The sequence below is a fragment of the Pongo pygmaeus genome, chromosome 5 (genome assembly GCF_028885625.2).
Source record: "Pongo pygmaeus isolate AG05252 chromosome 5, NHGRI_mPonPyg2-v2.0_pri, whole genome shotgun sequence".
Classification (NCBI taxonomy): domain Eukaryota; kingdom Metazoa; phylum Chordata; class Mammalia; order Primates; family Hominidae; genus Pongo; species Pongo pygmaeus.
Window position 1 is genome coordinate 166,129,218 of NC_072378.2, and position 19,660 is coordinate 166,148,877.

A 19,660-nucleotide genomic window follows, 5' to 3' on the forward strand; every position below is an offset into this window, starting at 1 on the left:
ATTCTCAAAAAACACAAAACACTGTTGAAAAAAATTAAGATCTAGATAAATGGAAAAATACCTCACGTTCGTGTATTAGAAGTCTCAATTGTGTTACAGTTGTTAAGATGGCAATACTTCAAATTGCTCTACAGATTCAACATAATTCCTACCAGCATTCCACCTGATCTCTTTGTAGAAATTGACCTGCTACTTCTAAAATTTAGATGTATTTGTTAGGTACCCAGAAGAGCTAAAAGAATCTTGAAAAGTTGGGGAACTCACACTTCTTAATTTCAAAACTTACTACAAAACCACAGTAATCAAGGAAGTGTACTGGCATTACCACAGACATACAGAGCAACAGAATAGCAACAAGAGTCCAGAAAGAAAACAGCATTTTATGTTCAACTGATGTGCTGGGGAAAACTTGATAGCTACATGGAAAAGAATGAAACCGGACCTTTACCAAACATCATATACAAAAGTTAACTCAAAACAGATCAAAGACCTAAATATAAGAGTTAAAAACCCTACAACTCTTAGAAGAAAATATCTGAGTAAATTCTCATGATCTCTAATTTGGCTTAGATATAAAACCAAAAGCATAAACAGCAAAAGAAAAAAATAGCTAAATTGGATTTCATCAAAATTAAAATCTTTTGTGCCTCAAATGACACTATCAAGAAAGTGAAAAGGCAACCTACCAAAACAGGAGAAAATATTAGCAAAGCAAAGCAATCATGAGACAAGGGAGTTACAGCTAGAATATATGAAGAACTCTTAACAAGTCAATAATAAAAATACAAAGAATTCAATTAAAAAGTGGTCAATGGCTCTGAATAGACATCTCTCCTAAGACAATATACAGGCGGCCAATAAGCACATGAAAAGATACTCAACATCATTAGTCACTAGAGAAATACTAATCAAAACCACACTGAGATAGCACTTTACACCCACTATAATGAAAAAGTCAGATAATAGTAAGTGTTGGTGAGGATGTGGAGAAATCAGAACCCTTGTGCACAGCTGCTGGGAATGAAAAGTGGTGCAACTGCCAAGGAAAGTTTGGCAGTTCCTCAAAAAGTGAAACACAGAACTACTACATGACCCAGCAATTCCACTCCTAGGTATATACCCCAGACAATGGAAAACAGGCATTCAAACAAAAACCTGTAGAGGAATGTTCACAGCAGCACTATTTACAAGAGCTAAGATGTGGAAACAACCCAAATGTCTATCAACTGATGAACGGATTTTTTTAAATGTGGTACGTATATCCATAAAATGGAATATTATTTGGTCATGAAAAGGAATGAGGTACTGACACATGCACAATATGTATGATTTTGAAAACATGCTAGGTGAAAGAAGCCAGGCACAAAACGCTACATATTATGTGATTCTTTTCAGATAAAATGCCCAGAATTGGTAAACCCGTGGAGAAAGAACGTAGACAATGGTTGCTTAGGGCTGGTAAGGCAAGGGGAAATAGGGGTGCAAGGAAGTGATAAGCTAAGGAGATGACAGCTAAAAGGGTGTATCAAGTTGCTTTATGAGGTAATGAAAATGTTCTAAAATTGATTGATGACAGTTGCACATACCCATGAATATACTAAAAACCACTGAATCGAACACTTTAAATAGATGAACTGTATAGTATGTAAATTACACTTCAATAAAGCCGTTTTTAAAAGAAAATATTAATAATACAAAGAACGAGTAGTAAGTGCTTCTTGTACCCCTAATATAAGCTCTGTGTCAGTCTACATTATAACTTCATATTTTTCTTAAAGCTATTCACTGATTTACAAATTCCTTCAGTTGTTTCACAACAAGAGAAGTTATTTTAATGTACAATTATTTTATTTTTGTCTAGATAAAACCATAGAAATAACTTATGACATAAAGAATGTGCTGAAGTTAATAACCTGTGTTATTCTCTAATTACCTTTAGTAAACTTCCTGTCTCTACAAGACGTTGCAAAAAGCACACTTCATATTTGTCTTTTACTATGTCAAATAAAAAAAAACTTATCAGTATGCATCGTAAAATCTCTAGATGAGAAAACTCTTTATTGCAGAACAGTACTGTATTTTGAGATGGACCAGAAAAATGAGGAGAAAGAGCATTTATTAAAGCACATAACAGGGCACAAATGGTACCAAGAAGGCCTGGGCACGCATGGCACCCACCCACACATTCTGACAACTAGAAGCCACTTCTGAAAGAAGTCTCACTAGAGACCTAAAAGTACTCAGTAGCATAGGGAAATATGTCTATAACTCTACGTCACACAGTTTTCGGCTCAAAAGTGCCTGATAGCCATCTAGGAGAGAGGAATAATTAAGACTAGAACTAAGTAGAATGCACTTGAAGATCAGGAAAAAAATCAATCGAGAATTCCTCACATATCCCATACATAAGAGGTGATTTGAAGAATATAGAAAGAAACCAAATGTCTTTTCTAAGAATAGCTTTCCATTAATAAAGAAAAGCTCTGAGATTTTTAAAAACGTTATTCAAACTTACTCCCTCAAAATCAACAGAAGTGACAAACAGATCAAGGTGAATTCCTAAGCACCACATTTTCATAATATTAAAAGTGCCTGTGGATGAATAAGTTTAAATGTTTTGCCATATATTAGCACCATGGGTCTAAGGGTTAAACAAAATCATACTCAGAACAAAAACAACCTACCATTATGTGTTCAAGTAGAGAATCTATTGCAACTATGTTATCAAAATATGTTCTGAAAAAAAGAAACATAAATCCTGTAAGTAATTTCATTAGTTCACAGTACATATTACACTTTGAATACATTTCCTGGTTTTGTCTACATTCAAATAAAAAACATAAAGATATATGTCATTTGATTTTTGTGCTTTGGTAAAAAAAAAAATCAGTACTGTAATATTATTTTAAAGAGATAAATGAAACTTTATCACTGACCTCAGCATGAGGGCTCTATGATTCCAGAGAATGCAATCAGTATTTATTTTATTGATAAGTATCAGTGTAGAGAGAAAGTTTGTTGCATTTAACAAAGTATGCAGAAATAAAATTGCATCCACCATATTTAATATTTTCATTAATAACTCAGATCTAAAATAAAAATATTTAAATGTGCTAAATCTCATCAATAGTTAAATATAAATTATCAATGAAAACTGCAGAAAGTTAGTATTTAAAGTGTACTGAGAAAGTAATGTAATTCATTTGAGAAGAAATGTCAGAATACACGTAATGCTATGGATCTAATGACTTTATATGAGTATATATTCATTGTTATGAACAGCAAGTAAATGTTTCAGAGGCAAATAGTGCATATACTAAAATGTAAATCTAAAAAAACATAAATCGATATGCATGTAATGTATGGAAAATATAAAGAAGGACTCTTAAAATAGACTCCACTGGCTAGGTAGTGTTTAACCTAGTTGGCTTAGGTATCCAAGGGGAGCTTTTTCCGTCCCATACTTCTTTAATTTTTTTATTATTTCAAAAACTAAATGTAACATAAACTAGTAACTTCAAACTAATTAATGAGCATCAATAATAATTACTGATGGGTAAATTGTTAGGTGCATATACAGTGACATGTGAAACATAACATGTCATCGTTGTTGCTGGAGGCCACAGAGGAAAAACTACATAATTCCTTTAGTAAACTCGTAGGAGGACATGACCCTAAAGTTACCACATCCCGGGGCATATTTTAGATTTCAATGATTAATTATATGGGTCAGATATATAGATGAAGACTCCTGTAGTAAATAAAACCAATACAAATATGTGATTTAATAAATATCTACTATATAATTGCTTCCACTGCCAGCCAAAGGGAGTTTTTCTAGGCCAAACCAGGGAAATACAACATTTTCTCGGAAATGATAACTGAGATACTATACATGGGAAAATTTAAATAATAATAATAATAATGATGTTTAATTTACTGACGTTGTTAGAAAAACCAAATAGGACTTTTTGGAAAAAAATAAACCAGAATATTTTCCCTCCTACTGTAGCCAGTATTCTCCTGCACAAATAGAGATATTTAGTGTCTTTAACATATTCTAAGAGAGTCTATTTAGAAAACATACATCAAATGGAAAATTAACATCATCACAGATAGATCTGCAATCCTTCACTTCAGAGTGAACATGAATGAGAATATAACTCTACAATCCACAATATGATTAACCGTTCTTCCCAGACTACTTGTAAAGACGAGTCTCCAGTTATCAGCTGCAAGAGACAATAGTCTATTTCTGCCACAGGCTGCCCTTAATTTAAACCATTGATTAATAAGAGCTACTACATCCCTCGAAATGAACACTTACTTTGATACGTCCAGTAGGAAGTCATTCAATTCTGTCTGTTTGGCAAGGCCTCTGCATACCTACCATAGAAAATAATAGCTACAATTATAAGAGATTTCTGCTTATTTCAAAATAAAACGTCCAGAATACTAATAACCTTATTTATTGAAAGAAGGCCTAACACAATCACTTGGATTATAATGTAATAATAATATCAATAACCATTAATATTTACTGAATACTTAAATGTGCTAAACATTGTTTTAAGCACTTTATATTTATTGTCTCAAGCACCACAAAACATTATAGGTTTGGAATTTACATTTCATAATGGAGTTATAAAGATGTTAAGAACCTTACTGAGGCTTCAGAATTAATAAGTGATAGAAGCAGCATTCAGGTCTGGATAGTCTACCCAAGTCCCTCTTTAGAACTACTTTACACTGTACTTCTAAAAACTGTAGTTGAGCACATATTCCACCTACACCTGATAATTCGAGTCCTTTCTACTCTTTCTATTATCCTACAGCTCGACTTTTCTTCCTAGCATACAGTTCCTCCCTCATCAACCTCAATTTGCTGAAACAGGAGTAGAAAAATAAAACCACAACCAAAAAAATAAAAAGAGAGAAGGAGAAGATACAAAGAACGCTATATTGCTACCATGTTCTTGAACTTTAAAGTCTAACCACCAGTAAAACTGTAAGTAGTTGGTGATTTCTAAATTAGATATCTTCAAGAGAACCAGATATCTTAAAGTTACAATGTTTCATAGATCACTTAGAGGAAAATTTAATTTAGGAAACGGAATCATAAAAATATCAATGCAACTCCAGTAGGAGATTGTTCCTAGGTTTTCAGTGGAAAACAAATACTACAGCAGGACATATGCCATTTATTGCATAAATTATACATGTGTTTATTTTATATATAGATATCTATGTATGTGAATGCACGCACATATAATTGCAAAATATTTAAGGCAAGGAGTAAGTACATATAACTGATTAAGTTAAAATTTCTAGAAATAACGGAATATTCTAATATCCCAAAATAAGGCATTGGGTGACTTAACCTCTATTCCAGTCTTCAATGCCGCACTCCAAAAACCTCTTCTCCCTTAGAAAGCCCCTGCAAAAACACCCCAAAGACTCACCTGCACCTGATGTATTGCTACTGAAGCCCAGGCAAGATTTGCTGTTGCAACCTAAAAAAAAAAAAAAAGAGAAATACATACCTATAAGTAATAATACATATTTTTTATATATATACACACACACACACACACACACACGTTTTTATTAGTCACATGTAGTCATCTCGACAAAGGACTGGGGCATACACGTATATGAAGAATTTTCTGAGATCACTGAGCTTTTGAACATTTTCCAAACACAAAGCACCAAATATTTTCAAGGTTTTTCTTTTATATTTTCCCCTTCTATTTAACTGACTTTAATGTTCTCTTGTTCATCTTCATTTTGGATAAAATGGAAGACAAACTGATTGTTAAGAAAGCTGCAGCCCAATGATTTTCACAAAATTATTATTTTTGGGTTTAACAAAAATACTATTGAAAAACAATCTAATGACCACTTTAAATAATGAAATATTTCTAAAATGTAAAAATCATACATATATATATATACACAAGCTAACAAGTTCCTCAAAATTACTAGCTATTCTACTTCTTTTATTATTCAACTCATTCGATAAATATTCATGAGTGTCTATTATGTACCAGGCACTATTCTAGGTGCTGGAGATACTGTAGTAAATAACAGAAATGGAGTAGCCTTCAGTGTACTTCAGGGAGAAGGACCAGAAATGAAATAAGTGTAGCATATAATATATTAGATAGTGACAGGTGCTACAGAGAAAAGGCAGAAGAAGAGAGAAAGAAACATTGGATAGGAGCCATTCAAATGTACATGAAGTGTTCAGGGAGGGCCTTATAGAGAAGGCAACATTTAAGGAAATTCCGAAGGATGTGGCCGTGAGGGGGATAAGTGGAGAGAAGAAAAAATGCAAAGCCTGAGTTAAGTAGCCTGTCAGCCTTGCCTGAGGATCCAGTGTGGCTGGAGTGAGTGAGGGACAGGTGGGGTAGCAGGAGATGGGTTCATTCAGGCAAGTGGACAGGAGTTAGGCCACTGAAGGAAACTGGTTTATACTGGATGTAATAAATGTATCATTTTAATATTTGCTTTTAGTATTAATGAGCCTATTGAGTGAACAGTGAATGGAACTCAAATGTATTTGACACTAGAGCCTTTTATTCAGGACACAAGCTAAGAAAAAGACATTTTAAGAAGACATAAAGACAACCAGAGTGTGAAAAGTCTCCAAAGTCCTTCTACTACTTTCTATGACTCAGAGTACGGCAAACCTTTTATTGTCATACTGGATTTTACTTAACAAAAGGACCATATTTCTTATGTAACCTGTTTCCTCTCTAAACAGAAACAGGTTTTAAAAATCATTATTATTAGTATCAAAACACTGTTAAGCAAATTGTGATTTTAAATGATAATTCATGTATTTTCAGTTTAGTATTACTTAGCAATACGAACAAGCACCTTCAATGAGCTAGGTACAACTAAAAACTCTAACATGCAGCATTTAAAGGCCTCACCTCCTGGTGACTAAGACAGAAGGCCTCTTTGCCCCAGTGCCGATACAGCTCGAGAATACCAATCAAGTCACCAATCGCAGTGACAATTGGTAAGCAAAGAACAGACTGGATACGAGTCCCTGATTCCAGTCCAGTACCTCTTGGAAATCGTTCATCCTGAAAAACAAAAAGACAAAAAGACTCAGTGATTCAGTGAGCTGATCATTAAGTGATGATTCTTACTTCTATCAGAAATTGCCATGATACTTGTAAAAAAATAATAAGCAGTACTTTTCAAAGGAAAAATAAATGATGATAGCCACCATAAATCTTAGGTAAGAAAATGCTTACTTTTTCACGGAACTTATACCCAAATACTGCTTTAATATTTCTTTATCTTCATGCAGCATAAATTTAATGAATGAATGACGAATGTTAATTTCATATGATAATAATAAAAGTAATCATAAACGCTGGCATTTATTCATCATCTTCTATGTGCCAGAACAGTCTTAGGGTGTTTACAGGTACAACGCCACAGAGAAAATTACTCCAAATGTAAACACTATGTGAAGAAAATTATATATAAACTTTTTTTCTATTTTTAAGCCTAGAGTAACACAAAAGTTATGTTAATAACAGTCATTCTAATTGAATCTCAAAGGCCCATATTAAGTATTCAAATAATCTAATAATGATCAACTATTTATCATAAGAAATGAAATTGGTTCTTTGATTTTAATACTCTTCTAGCTTAGCAAATTTACTCAAAAGAAGTACAGGGAAATTGAATGAATTAATATCAAAAGCATCAATTCTATTTATTCAATTTCTACTGTCTGCAAGAAGCTATCAGGATGAATTAGAACTTCATGAAATAGTGTAACTCTGTACTTGTAAGGTACAGATCTTTTGAAAGCTTACATACACAACAGAACATTTTCAGATGAGAACTTATACAGCATGGGCCCTCCTTCTCTCCTTCCCTCCCTTCCTCCCTTCTTTCCTTTCTCTCCTTCTGTCTCTTCTTTCCTTCCTCTAGCTACCAAATTTATTCAAGGTCATACAAATAATAGTGGAAAAAACAAAATTAAAACCCAGGTTTCATGGCTCCTATTAGCACTTATAGCAATTTTTTTACATCTGTGTACTTGTTACCTTTAAAGTCTATATTCCATGTCATAAAATTTCATTAAAATGTCCACATGTACTGTGGAAGACTAGACTGAGGGCTCCACTTTGTCTAGTTTCTCTGTATCTATGTCCTTGGTTAGTGATCTATACTGAGTCTGGGCCTGTCCACGTGATTTGCTCTGGCTAATGGGAGGGCAGTAAATTTGATGTAAGCAGTGGCTTGAAAACTCACTTGTATGTTTCCCACTACTTCTCTCAGACTCCTGCTACCTCACAAAAACACGCCAGGATAGCCTTACTGGAAGGGGGTGAGAGACACAGGGAAAGCAGAGGGCATAAGAGGCCAGCCAGCACCTAACTGATGGGCAGCTGACCTCAGACACATAGGCAAGTCCAACTGACAGCAGTCCAAACCAGCAGAATAACCCAGTCCTTAGATTCATAAGAAATAACACGTGGCTACTGTATGATACCACTAAAACTTGAGGTAGTCTGTCATACAGCAATAAGCTAACTCATTCATATGCATCCTAGCGAAATATGAAACATAAAACAGTAATTATTTAGTTTACATTCATATAAATATATACAGTATTTTTGTGTTTAACTGTACTGGCATGTGTTGAAATAAGAACTGTGCAAATTTAGCTCTTAGTGGGTAAAGGGAATTTTCTGAGTACAAAAAATTAACTTACACATTCATATATTGATCTGTAACTGGCTTTAATGCTTTTTAAAATGAAATGATTTAAATTATAACATCAAAATGATATGCCATCTTTCTTAATTAAATACTTCAGGTCAAAAATATCACAAAGAGTCAAAAAGCCACTTACTCCAAGGATGTCTTCCACTAGCAATGTTTTCCTGGACTTGGCTACATAAGCAGAGACGGTGGTGCCCTGAGTGATGGGCCCAGCAGGGATAAGGCGGGGTTTTCCCTCCTTTATCCCAGGTGGTGTGAATATGCACAGGCTCTAGGGAGAAGAAAAGGTGTTTTACAGACTTTCCTGTACATGTGCATAGTACAAAAAGACACATGTGAATCTTAACAGTCATAAGAAATCTGTGAGCCAAGGAAAAGAAGTCATAAAATGAGGAAAGGTGCTTTGCCATGATCAAACCAGATTATCTAAAGTGAAACTATCTCACATTTCCAATTCACAAAAAATACACACTCAAATTTCAAACTTAAATGAATGTACAGGCACAGAAACACTCTTCAAATAGCCTCCTATTTTGATACATAGAAAATAATGAAATGAGAAAAAATGCATCCTGTCATTGGGATCAAGATTCTATCAGACCACAAATACACACAGGGTCCAACCTCCCTACAGACTTGACACATGTTGTTACCTGAAGATAGAATCAGTAGCTGCAAGTCAAGTGATTTCGTTATATTTTTCATTTTCATTAGAAATCTTCCCTTCTCAGAACCTTCTCTTTATAAGACTCACTCACATTACTTCGACTGGCTAGTTTATAAAATTGCACATTCAGAATACTCTAGATGAAAAATTTGCTGTTCTCTGAGCAAAAATCTTGAAAAATCTGAGTGATCTTTCCCTTTCAAATGACTGGGTGGGAAGGTAATGTCCTGAAACTATTTTAAAATAAATTGTTTTCTAAAAATAGAATCAGTTATTTTGATGAAATCCAAACATATTTTAAAATTACTTTCTACTAAATAAGAATTGCTACTTAAATCATGTAGAAATTGGGGGGCAATATTTTGACATAATTGTATCATGATTATCTACAAAATTTGAAAATATAAATTTCCCACAGACTTCACTTTATCTTATGTTGGATTACTCTAACAAAGAATGAAGACCATTTGAAGCAATAAGTATTAGACAGCCCTCTTAACCTAAGCACCTTTCTACAATACTTGTTATTACTAAGGAAGTTCTAAGGATGAGACAGGTATATTTATTAACTTATCAGGTATGTGGTTTTTAAGCTTTGTAAAATTACAGAACTCTTTCTTTAAACATCTTAAAATCAAAAGAGAATGAACCCCATTAACTTGACTTAATAAACCCCATAAACTTGGTTTAATGAACAAGGAGGAAGGGGGAGAAAAGCAAAGCTTTGCTTTAACCCTGGGTACTTTAAATTAATAACAATTATAAATGATTAGAAGCTAAGTTCAAAATACTTGTATTTCCAAGTATATCTACATAGGGCTGTGCTTAAGTTGTATTTGCTATTAAGTACAATGCATGTGAAAAATTTATTTTAAGTAATTATTTTAAAAAGAACTAAGCTATTTAATATGTTTAAATAGAAAGTATACACTTACAGATTTAAAAATTACATATATGATGAATGACAATTTCAACTTAGTTATTCTTTAAAAGGCTAGAAAAACCATTTTCTCGTTACTGTAATTACATCAGGCAACAATATACACATGGCATAGAGTAAGACTATCATTAGATTCAGTATCTATCATTGTCCAAATACAATTCAGTTTTTCACCCTTTCTTAAGACAGAGTGAGTAGAAAGGTAATTCAAGAACAAAAAGAAGAGATAAATGCAAGAAAAAAAATTTTAAATGTGGTATATTTAGAATGAAGAAAAATTAGAATTGACAACGATTTTCTCAAACTATAAGGAAGCAACTGTCCCTTTTCTGTACCAAAGACGGAACTGCAGGAAGTGAACATAAATTGAACTGAGTGGTTTAGATAACTCTTAGAGAAGAACACGTCATAATAAAAACAGAAGGTGAACTCTGGAGCAAGCTTCCAACAGTAACTCTGTATTTTTGTGGGGGGTGTGGAGGGAGTCATAGTTTTTGGCTGCATTTGTTTGTTTGAAAATGTAAAACACATATCTTTTTTTATGACTTAGCCATAGGCCCTTTAAGGCTGAATTTAATCACATGTTCAAGTTATACATAGCTTCATAATCCAATAATAACAGACTATCTTATACATTTCCACATTATTAGATGATCATATATTCAGTATTATAAAATATGTATTGCTTCTGTGTAGGTTTCATATGATACACAAGTAACAGATAAGCAAATACTGTACCCGAGAGTGTATGAAAAGCTCTTCTATTTATTACGCTTGCTGAAAATAAAAGGTTTAGAAGTCTTTCAACTACTTGCTAGAATATGAAAAACTTCTCTATGTAGTTAAAAAATAATTATCAAAAATTGAGTGATACTTTATAGTGGAAACTTTATACTTGTTTTCCTAATTAGCTCATGATTTTTGTTCACTTTAATCAAACAGAAATATTTCCAATGAGAGCTGAGGATAAATGCTAACAAAACATTGAATACATTGTGATATGAAGGCCCAAAACTGCAGCAGAAAGGAAAATGAAGCCTAACCTCACACAACACACACTTGTTTCTGACATGTTTTCACGGCTATACTTTCTCTCCTTTATATTAGTGGTTCCCTTCTCTGTTGTTTTTGTTTTGTTTGCCTCCAAACAATTTACCTGCAAGAGCTCCTTTTTAATATCCATTTCTAATTGAGCATCAGTCACCGGTTGGAATCACATGTTTTGCAGAAGCATTTTTTTAAATGATTTTTGCAGTTGACTGCATTGATAGGTAGCTACCTGTTACAAATATAAAAAGTCAATAATGAACCTCTAAAATAGAGGTTGAATTTTACACATATTCAGGGCTAGGGAAACGTTAATTTAAACTCCCTTTATTCCACAGATACTGTCAAGTAGGTGGTCATGGACTGAACCATTATCATTTTCCCACTGATTGAACTGCCACCTTCATCATACACTTCATCCTCAAATACACTTTTTTTAATTTTTAATTTTTAATTTTTATTTTTTTGAGACAGAGTTTCGCTCTTGTTGCCCAGGCTGGAGTGCAATGGCGCAATCTCGGCTCACTGCAACCTCCGCCTCCCAGGTTCAAGCGATTCTCCTGCCTCAGCCTCCCGAGTAGCTAGGATTACAGGCATGTGCCACCACGCCCAGCTAATTTTGTATTTTTAGTAGAGATGGGATTTCTCCATGTTGGTCAGGCTGGTCTGGGACTCGCGACCTCAGGTGATCCACCCGCCTCAGCCTCCCAAAGCGCTGGGATTACAGGCGTGAGCCACCGTGCCTGGCCTATCCTTAAATATACTTGGGTCTGTTTCTAAATTCCCAATTCTGTATCATTAGGTTTACTTGTATACCACACTGTTTTAATTATTATAAAAGGTATACAGTACATTTTGTGATATGGCAAGGCAAATCCTTAGTTCTTAGTATTTCAAAATAATCATGATTTTTTTATAAGCTATACACTTTGGCCTGGGCGCAGTGACTCATGCCTATAATCCCAGGGCTTTTGGAGGCTGTGGCAGGAGCGCAGCTTGAGACCAGGAGTTCAAGATCAGCCTGGGCAACATAGCGAGACCCCACCTCTACAAAAAATAAAAAAAATTAGCTGGGTGAGGTGGTGCATGCCTGTAGCACTAGCTACTCAGGAGGCCGAGGTGGGAGGATCACTTGAAGCCAGCAGTTTGAGGTTACAGTGAGCTAAGATTGTGCCACTGTACTCCAGCCTGGGTGACAGAGTAAGACCCTGCTTGGAAAAAAAAAAAAAAAAAAAAAGATATATACTTTGCATTTCTCACTGGTGAAGCATCTACATGAATGCATTAATCATTAATAAATGACTAATATAAATAAGTTCTAAAGACATTCACACAGGAAATAGGGACTTCATTTTTCAAAATCAATCAATATAATTGTTGACTTAAAGATTTAACTGGGATATTCAGATTAATAAGATAAAAAACCTTATGCTATTTTCAAGAGAAGGATGAATGAAAACACCAGACATTATTTTAAGAAGTATTAAGCCTCTTATACATATATTTATAATATCGAACTTATCTATAATATCCAGTGTTGGACTGAGTCTCTAAGATTAATTCCTGCTCCACTATTGTATAAATATACGAAAACTTTAGTTAGGACAAGCATCTTTTAGAGGCTACAGATAAAAACCACAACTAAAAAACAAGGAAAAACTTTAAAGTTTCAAACATTAGCCACCTCTATCGTTTCCAAAGAAGAAAGTAACTGCCTTCAGGATATCTACTTGACCAAAGGCTGCTGCAGTTCTTTAGTACTTGAGAGTTCTAGAGGTGATGGTGACCACTAGTCCCTCCACCTCTCAACTAACATCGATGAGATTGCCCAAAGAGCAGGAAATCAATCCTATCAGAGGCCAGGAAGTCCTAGGGGAGGAATCAGCTTTTAAACTTTTCTGAGAAACTCATTATGAAGTAGCTAATATTTTTGAGGTAACAGCAAATTTTTATATCTATTCCTAAAGTGAGACAATTTAAACTAGAAAAGATGGGGTGCACAAGTCATCATCAATAGGCTGGTTCAATAAAGGACTTAAAAAACATTCAAATTATAAAAATGTAAATTTTGGGAAAAAATAGATTTGGTGGAAAATGAACAAGAGAATAGACTAATAGAATTTATAAAAACACCATCTTTTAATGAAACAGAAAAATTCATTGATATCAGCCAAATAGATGTTTACTTCACTTGGTTAATACTTGCTTTCATCTTTCTTTCCATGCACAATTCAAACATCACTTTATTTATGAGACTTCATTTCAATGTTAAGACTTCAACTCACAACCAGTTAAATTTTAGAAACACTTCTTAAAAAGAAAAAAAAGTACTTAGGTTTACCAATAAGCTATTATCCTTTTAGACACTAGATGGCACTGGATAGTAAACAAATTTAGATCTATGTAGATGGCCGTAAGTAAACAGCTCCCACATTTACCTGGAACTTGATATATGGATGACTAACTTTGTTTTCATAATTCTTAAAAATAAATCTGCTGAAGTTCACTGTGCACTTGAAAAAGGCAAACAATTACTATAAACTACTAGCTCTGAATACGAAGAATGCAATATTTCTGGTGAATGTTTAACGTACACATACTGAAGGTAAAACTTAAGATTCTTCTGCTCTTCCATTTTTCCCAATTGTATCCCAAGTAACAAAACTGAAATGTGTTCTTCCCAGTATGTGGGTAATAAAAATCAAATAACAAAGCGGCAGGGGGAAGCTATGTGCTTAAAAGAGGTATTGTATTGCGGTGGAAAGAGCATAGCTGCTCTTTGTAGAAGGCACAGTAACTTTAGAATGGGAGCCTAGCCTTTAGTTTTTGACTAGCTGTGTGAACTTTGACAGTCATTACCCATAAGAGACCTTGGCTACCTCATCACTAAAATTAAAAGATTAGATTAAAAAATTTGGAAGTGTCTCTTTTAGCTTCAACATTCTATGAATCTAGGACTCTAGAGTCATCTAGTTGCTCATGTTTATAAATAAAAATAACAAGCAACTGCTTAACTAACTTATCAAACCTGTAAATTATGGAAAAGTTATTTTTAAAATAACATATATATATCAATAAATTTAATTTTGAATTAAAAATTTTAAGGTATAAAGTACATAAGGTTTTCAGCTTTCACAAACAACTCTGATAGATAACAGTGGAAAAACTATAAAGATAATATCATCAGGCATGTTATACATGTAACTAAGTATAGCCATACAGACAATGAAAGTTTAAGCAAAAATTCATCATGAAAAAATTATTTTTTCCCAAAAAAACAACTCAAGAGCACTTTGTCTACAGCAGACATTGCTATGGGCCAGGATACAACATACGTTGTTTTCTTTGCTAACCCCAGATTTCTCAGAAATTGCTTCTTCTGCCCAAAAGACATCCTTTATTTTCCCTTCTCATCTACTAAGTGAGAGGTCTTAAATCCCCACTCAACTATTGTCTTCTCATCATCCAATCTGTTTTTATGTGCTGCAGCCCCATCAAATTCATGGTCACAGAGCCCTTGAGCTCTTCTCTGTTAGCACATAAAAATCATGTGCTGTAACTAGCTGTTGATTTTTCTATCTCCCCTACTGCTTGTACATTCTTTGATGTGAGAAATAATTTTGTTTTTGTATGCTCAGCAATTTAGCACAGTTTTTTGGTACTTAGCAGATGTTTTAAACAGTTTGTTAAACAAACAGCATTTATGGTGTAACATTTAACTAATGGAGGGTAAATGGTAAATTAAGGTTTAGAAAGTTTAAGAATCTTGCCAAGGCACACAATTATTAATTATACAATTATTAAGTGGTGAAACAGAACTCACACAATCTAACTCCAGAACCAAAATTATTTCAATGCTAAACTACTTACTGGGAAGTTTTCCTTTTTTCCCAAGTTCTGAAAAAGTATAACGAGCACAGGAATTCTCCTTCTTAAAGGGCTGCCCCAGTAGCAAATGAACAATGTAGGTACAGGAGCCCAGGCTGTTGGGCTCATCACTGTCTCCCCGGGTTTAACATGGTGCCTGGTGATGACTGGTGCTCAAAAACAGTCAGATGAATCAATGCCCTACTGGTTTGCAGAAAGGTACTATTTCAACAGTGTCTTCAATTTCCTCCTCGGCTACTGGACTAGTAAGTTTTCTATTATCATTTGTATTTAATAGGATAACTTATATTTTCCTTGAAAACTGTTCATTTTTATCTAGGTTTTCACATTTGTTAGTAAAAATAATCCCTCATAATTTCTAATTTTCATTATATCTATTGTTTTGTTTTTAAATTATTAAACATATGTAATTATATTTCTCTTTTTCTGTCAGTTTAGTAAATGGTTTGTGTATTAGTCTGTTCTCACACTGCTAGAAAGAACTACCTGAGACTGGGTAATTTTTGAATAAAAGAGGTTTAATGTTTTTTATTATGATACTTTAAGTTCTAGGGTACATGTGCACAACGTGCAGGTTAGTTACATATGTATACATGCCATGTTGGTGTGCTGCACCCATCAACTCGTCATTTAACATTAGGTATATCTCCTAATGCTATCCCTCCCCCATCCCCCAACCCCACAACAGGCCCTGGTGTGTGATGTTCCCCTTCCTGTGTCCATGCGTTCTCATTGTTCCATTCCCACCTATGAGTGAGTACATGCAGTGTTTGGTTTAATTGACTCACAGTTCCCCAGGCTTAACAGGAAGCATGACTGTGAGGCCTCAGGAAACTTATGATCATGGCGGAAGGGAAAGGGGAAGCCAGGAACTTCCTCACATAGTGGCAGAAGAGGGAATGCAAGGGGGGAAGTGCCACACACTTTTTACCTACCATCAGACCTCGTGAGAACACATTCACTAGCATGAGAAAAGCAATGGGGAAATCCGCCCTCATGATCCAATCACCTCCCATCAGGTCTTTCCCTTGATATGTGGTGATTACAATTTGACACGAGATTTTGGTGGGGCAACAGGGTCAAACCATATCATTGTACCTCTGGCCTCTCCCAAATATCATGTCCTTCTCATATTTTAAGACCAATCAGGTCTTCCCCACAGTCCTTCAAAGTCTTAATTCACTCCAGCATTAACTTGAAAGTCCAAGTCTAGGCCAGGCATGGTGGCTCACGCTTGTAATGGGGAGGCTAAGGCGGGTGGATCAACTGAGGTCAGGGGTTTGAGACCAGCCTGGCCAACATGCCAATACCCCATCTCTACTAAAAATACAGAAAAAAAACTAGTCGAACATGGTGATATGTACCTGTAGTCCCAGCTACTCAGGAGGCTGAGACAGGAGAATTGCTTGAACCCAGGAGGTGGAGGTTGCAGTGAGCCGAGACCATACCACTGTGCTCCAGCCTGGGTGACAGAGCAAGGCTCTGTCTCAAAAAAAAAAAAAAAAAATGTCCAAGTCTAAAGTCTCATCTGAGACAATGCAAGGCCCTTCCACCTGTGAGCCTCTAAAATCACAAACAAGTTAGTTACTTGTTTGGGGTACAGGCATTGGGTAAATGCTCCCATTCTGAAAGGAAGAAACTGGTCCAAACAAATGAGGTATAGGCCCTGTACAAGTCCAGAACCCAGTAGGACAGTCATTAAATACTAAGGCCCCAAAATAATCTCCTTTGACTCCATGTCTCACATCCAGTGCATGCTGATGCAAGGGGTGGGCTCCCAAGTCCACAGCCACAGCTCTGCCCCTGTGGTTCTGCAGGATATGGCCCCTGTGGCTGCTTTCATGGGCTGGTGTTCAATGCCTGCTACTGATCCAGGTGCATGGTGGAAGCTGTTGGTGGATCTACCATTCTAAGGTCTGCAGGACAGTGGCCCTCTTCTCACAGCTCCACTAGACAGTACCCCAGTGGGGACTCTGTGTGGGGGACCTAATCCCACATTTCTCCTCTGCACTGCACTAGCAGAGGTTCTCCATGAGGGCTCTGCCCCTGTAGCAGACTTCTGCCTGGATATCCAGGCATTTCTATCATCCTCTGAAATCTGGGTGGAGGCTCCCAAACTCTTGCCTTCTGTGTACCACGGCTAGAGCTGAAGTGACTGGGACACAGGACACCATGTTTGGAGCAGCAGGGCCTTGGGCTTGGTCCATGAAACCATTTTTCCTAGGCCTCTGGACCTGTGATGGGAGGGGCTGCTGTGAAGATCTCTGAAATGTCCTGGAGACATTTTCCCTATTGTCTTGGTGATTAATATTCGGCTCCTCTTATGCAAATTTCTGCAGCCAGTGGCTTGAATTTTTCCACAGAAAATGGGTTTTTCCTTTCTACAACATGGTCAGGCTACAAATATTCTAAACTTTTACGTTCTGCTTCCCTTTTAAACACAAAACCTTCTCTTTGTGAACACATATGACTGTGCATGGCTAGGAGCAGCCAGGCCTCATCTCCATCTGAGACCACCTCAGCCTGGACTTCACTATCCGCATCACTGTCAGCATTTTGGTCACAACCATTCAACAAGTCTCTTGGAAGTTTCAAACTTTCCTTCATCTTCCTGTCTTCTGAGCCCTCCAGTTTCCTTTGTTTTTAGTCATTATAGGAATCCCATGAAGAATTCTTAGACAGAAATTAAATACATTAAAGTTAGGGTCTAGCCCAGAAAAGAAAAGGAACCACAAGTTGGTAAATCCTAACCTAATATACTGAGTTTAATATGTGTATTATTTGGATAAATAATAATGTATTGATAACCTCTTCTAAGTAGTTTTCTTGATCTCTCAATAATTAAAAATACTACTATTTTTCTGTCCATTTTCTCCATTTTGCTTCAGAAACTTCAACATACCAGAATAAAAGACGGTTTGGTTTTTTAACCTGATCTAATTTTTTTTTCTTTTCACAGTTGGATCTTCTTTACAAGTAATTTTGTTATAATCACATAATGATTTCCATAATAATATTTTATGTTTTAATTTTAGTGCTTTTTAGTATTCAGTTTTGTTTTTATCTTCTGCTAAATGTTCTATGTGAAAAAAACACATAGAACTTTTTTCCTCCTTGCTTATATGAATGTACACGTTTTTAAATTCTATTAGAACTTCTGACACATTTAAATGTTATTTGTTATATTTCTCATTACATCAATTTCAGAAATTTAATTATTTCTACTGAGAAGAAATTCATACTTTAATAAGTGTAAAAACTGTATAATTCTTTCATTTTTTTAACCCTTAGTATTTGTTGATATGGAAAGAAAATTTTCTCAGTCTATTTGGGTTTTATTATAATTTTGTCACTAAAGTATATAATTTTTGTTGTGAAGTTGAGTTATTTAAGAAAGACTTTCTTGCCATGATTCCAAATCGAGACAATTTTTTAAAGACTGACAATTACGTAGACTATGCTGCCTTTCATGTGCAAAAGACGAAACACAAAAATATATACAAGTATCTGCTTACCTATGCAAAAGATGCTTTATTTAATTTAATATGGTTAGTTACATTTTAGAAGTGTATCTTCTATTGCCAGTGATACAGCAGATTAGCTCATTTGAAAAACAATTTCAAATTTATTTAAAGGCTGCATAAAATATATTTTACCCGTCTTTTATATTGCTTTGCTGGGTTGAGAAGAATGGAAGGAATCCACAGAAATCTAAAAGGAAGTAAATAAAGGAACCGTGGGAGGTAACCAGATCCCAAAGCTGGCTTTCTCTTGAGGGAATTACTAATGACTGAATAGATTGATCTTCTCCCAGGAAAGCCACACGGAGGATGAGAGACAGGAGAGAAAAGTTGGGGCCTTTCTGTGAGGAAGTCTAAATAGAGACCCCTTTAGAGGGCCAGGACAGGCAACAGGCCAAACATTCACCTTAGGCTGAAGGACAAATACGCTTACCCCAGCAAAGAGGCTGCAAGGAAACCAGATCATTTTGAAATTAGTACTGGAGGAAAAATAACAATCTCCTCTGAGAAGTCATAATTGTGCATCATGTGGATTGGACTCTTGAAGCCATACTACTTTGTAGCCTGAAAATTCATCTCAACCAGATAATTTAGTTTAAAATGGTTTTGGATTGGTAGTACCTTAAGTGACTAGCAGAAACAAATGCATGTCTATCTCCAAGAAAGCAACTAGAAAGGCACTTCTAACAAGCCTTGAGAGTATCCATTTAAGGGGCCCATGGAAGACTAGAAGTCACAGTTAGAGAGAGAGAGAGAGAGAGAGAGAGAGAAAGAAAGGAAAAAAAACCATAAAACACATAAGCAAAAAGTCACCATCTGTCAGAGTTGGACGAAACAAAG

General features: G+C 35.3%; 1 protein-coding gene across 3 annotated transcripts in view; it reads right to left on the reverse strand.

Annotated features, from left to right (window-relative positions):
• The window catches only part of PDE10A (phosphodiesterase 10A), a 334,971-nt gene that overhangs the window by 92,222 nt on the left and 223,089 nt on the right, over positions 1 to 19,660 (reverse strand). For all 3 annotated transcript variants that reach the window (XR_010126815.1, XM_054490521.2, XM_063666827.1), the window contains 5 exons: positions 8,888 to 9,028; positions 6,939 to 7,094; positions 5,463 to 5,513; positions 4,328 to 4,386; positions 2,685 to 2,736 (listed from right to left, as the gene is read on the reverse strand). Coding sequence is in view for 2 of the 3 variants with exons in the window: in XM_054490521.2 (XP_054346496.2) it covers positions 2,685 to 2,736; positions 4,328 to 4,386; positions 5,463 to 5,513; positions 6,939 to 7,094; positions 8,888 to 9,028 (459 nt within the window). In the remaining variant the exon portion in view is untranslated. The remainder of the gene's footprint in view (positions 1 to 2,684; positions 2,737 to 4,327; positions 4,387 to 5,462; positions 5,514 to 6,938; positions 7,095 to 8,887; positions 9,029 to 19,660) is intronic.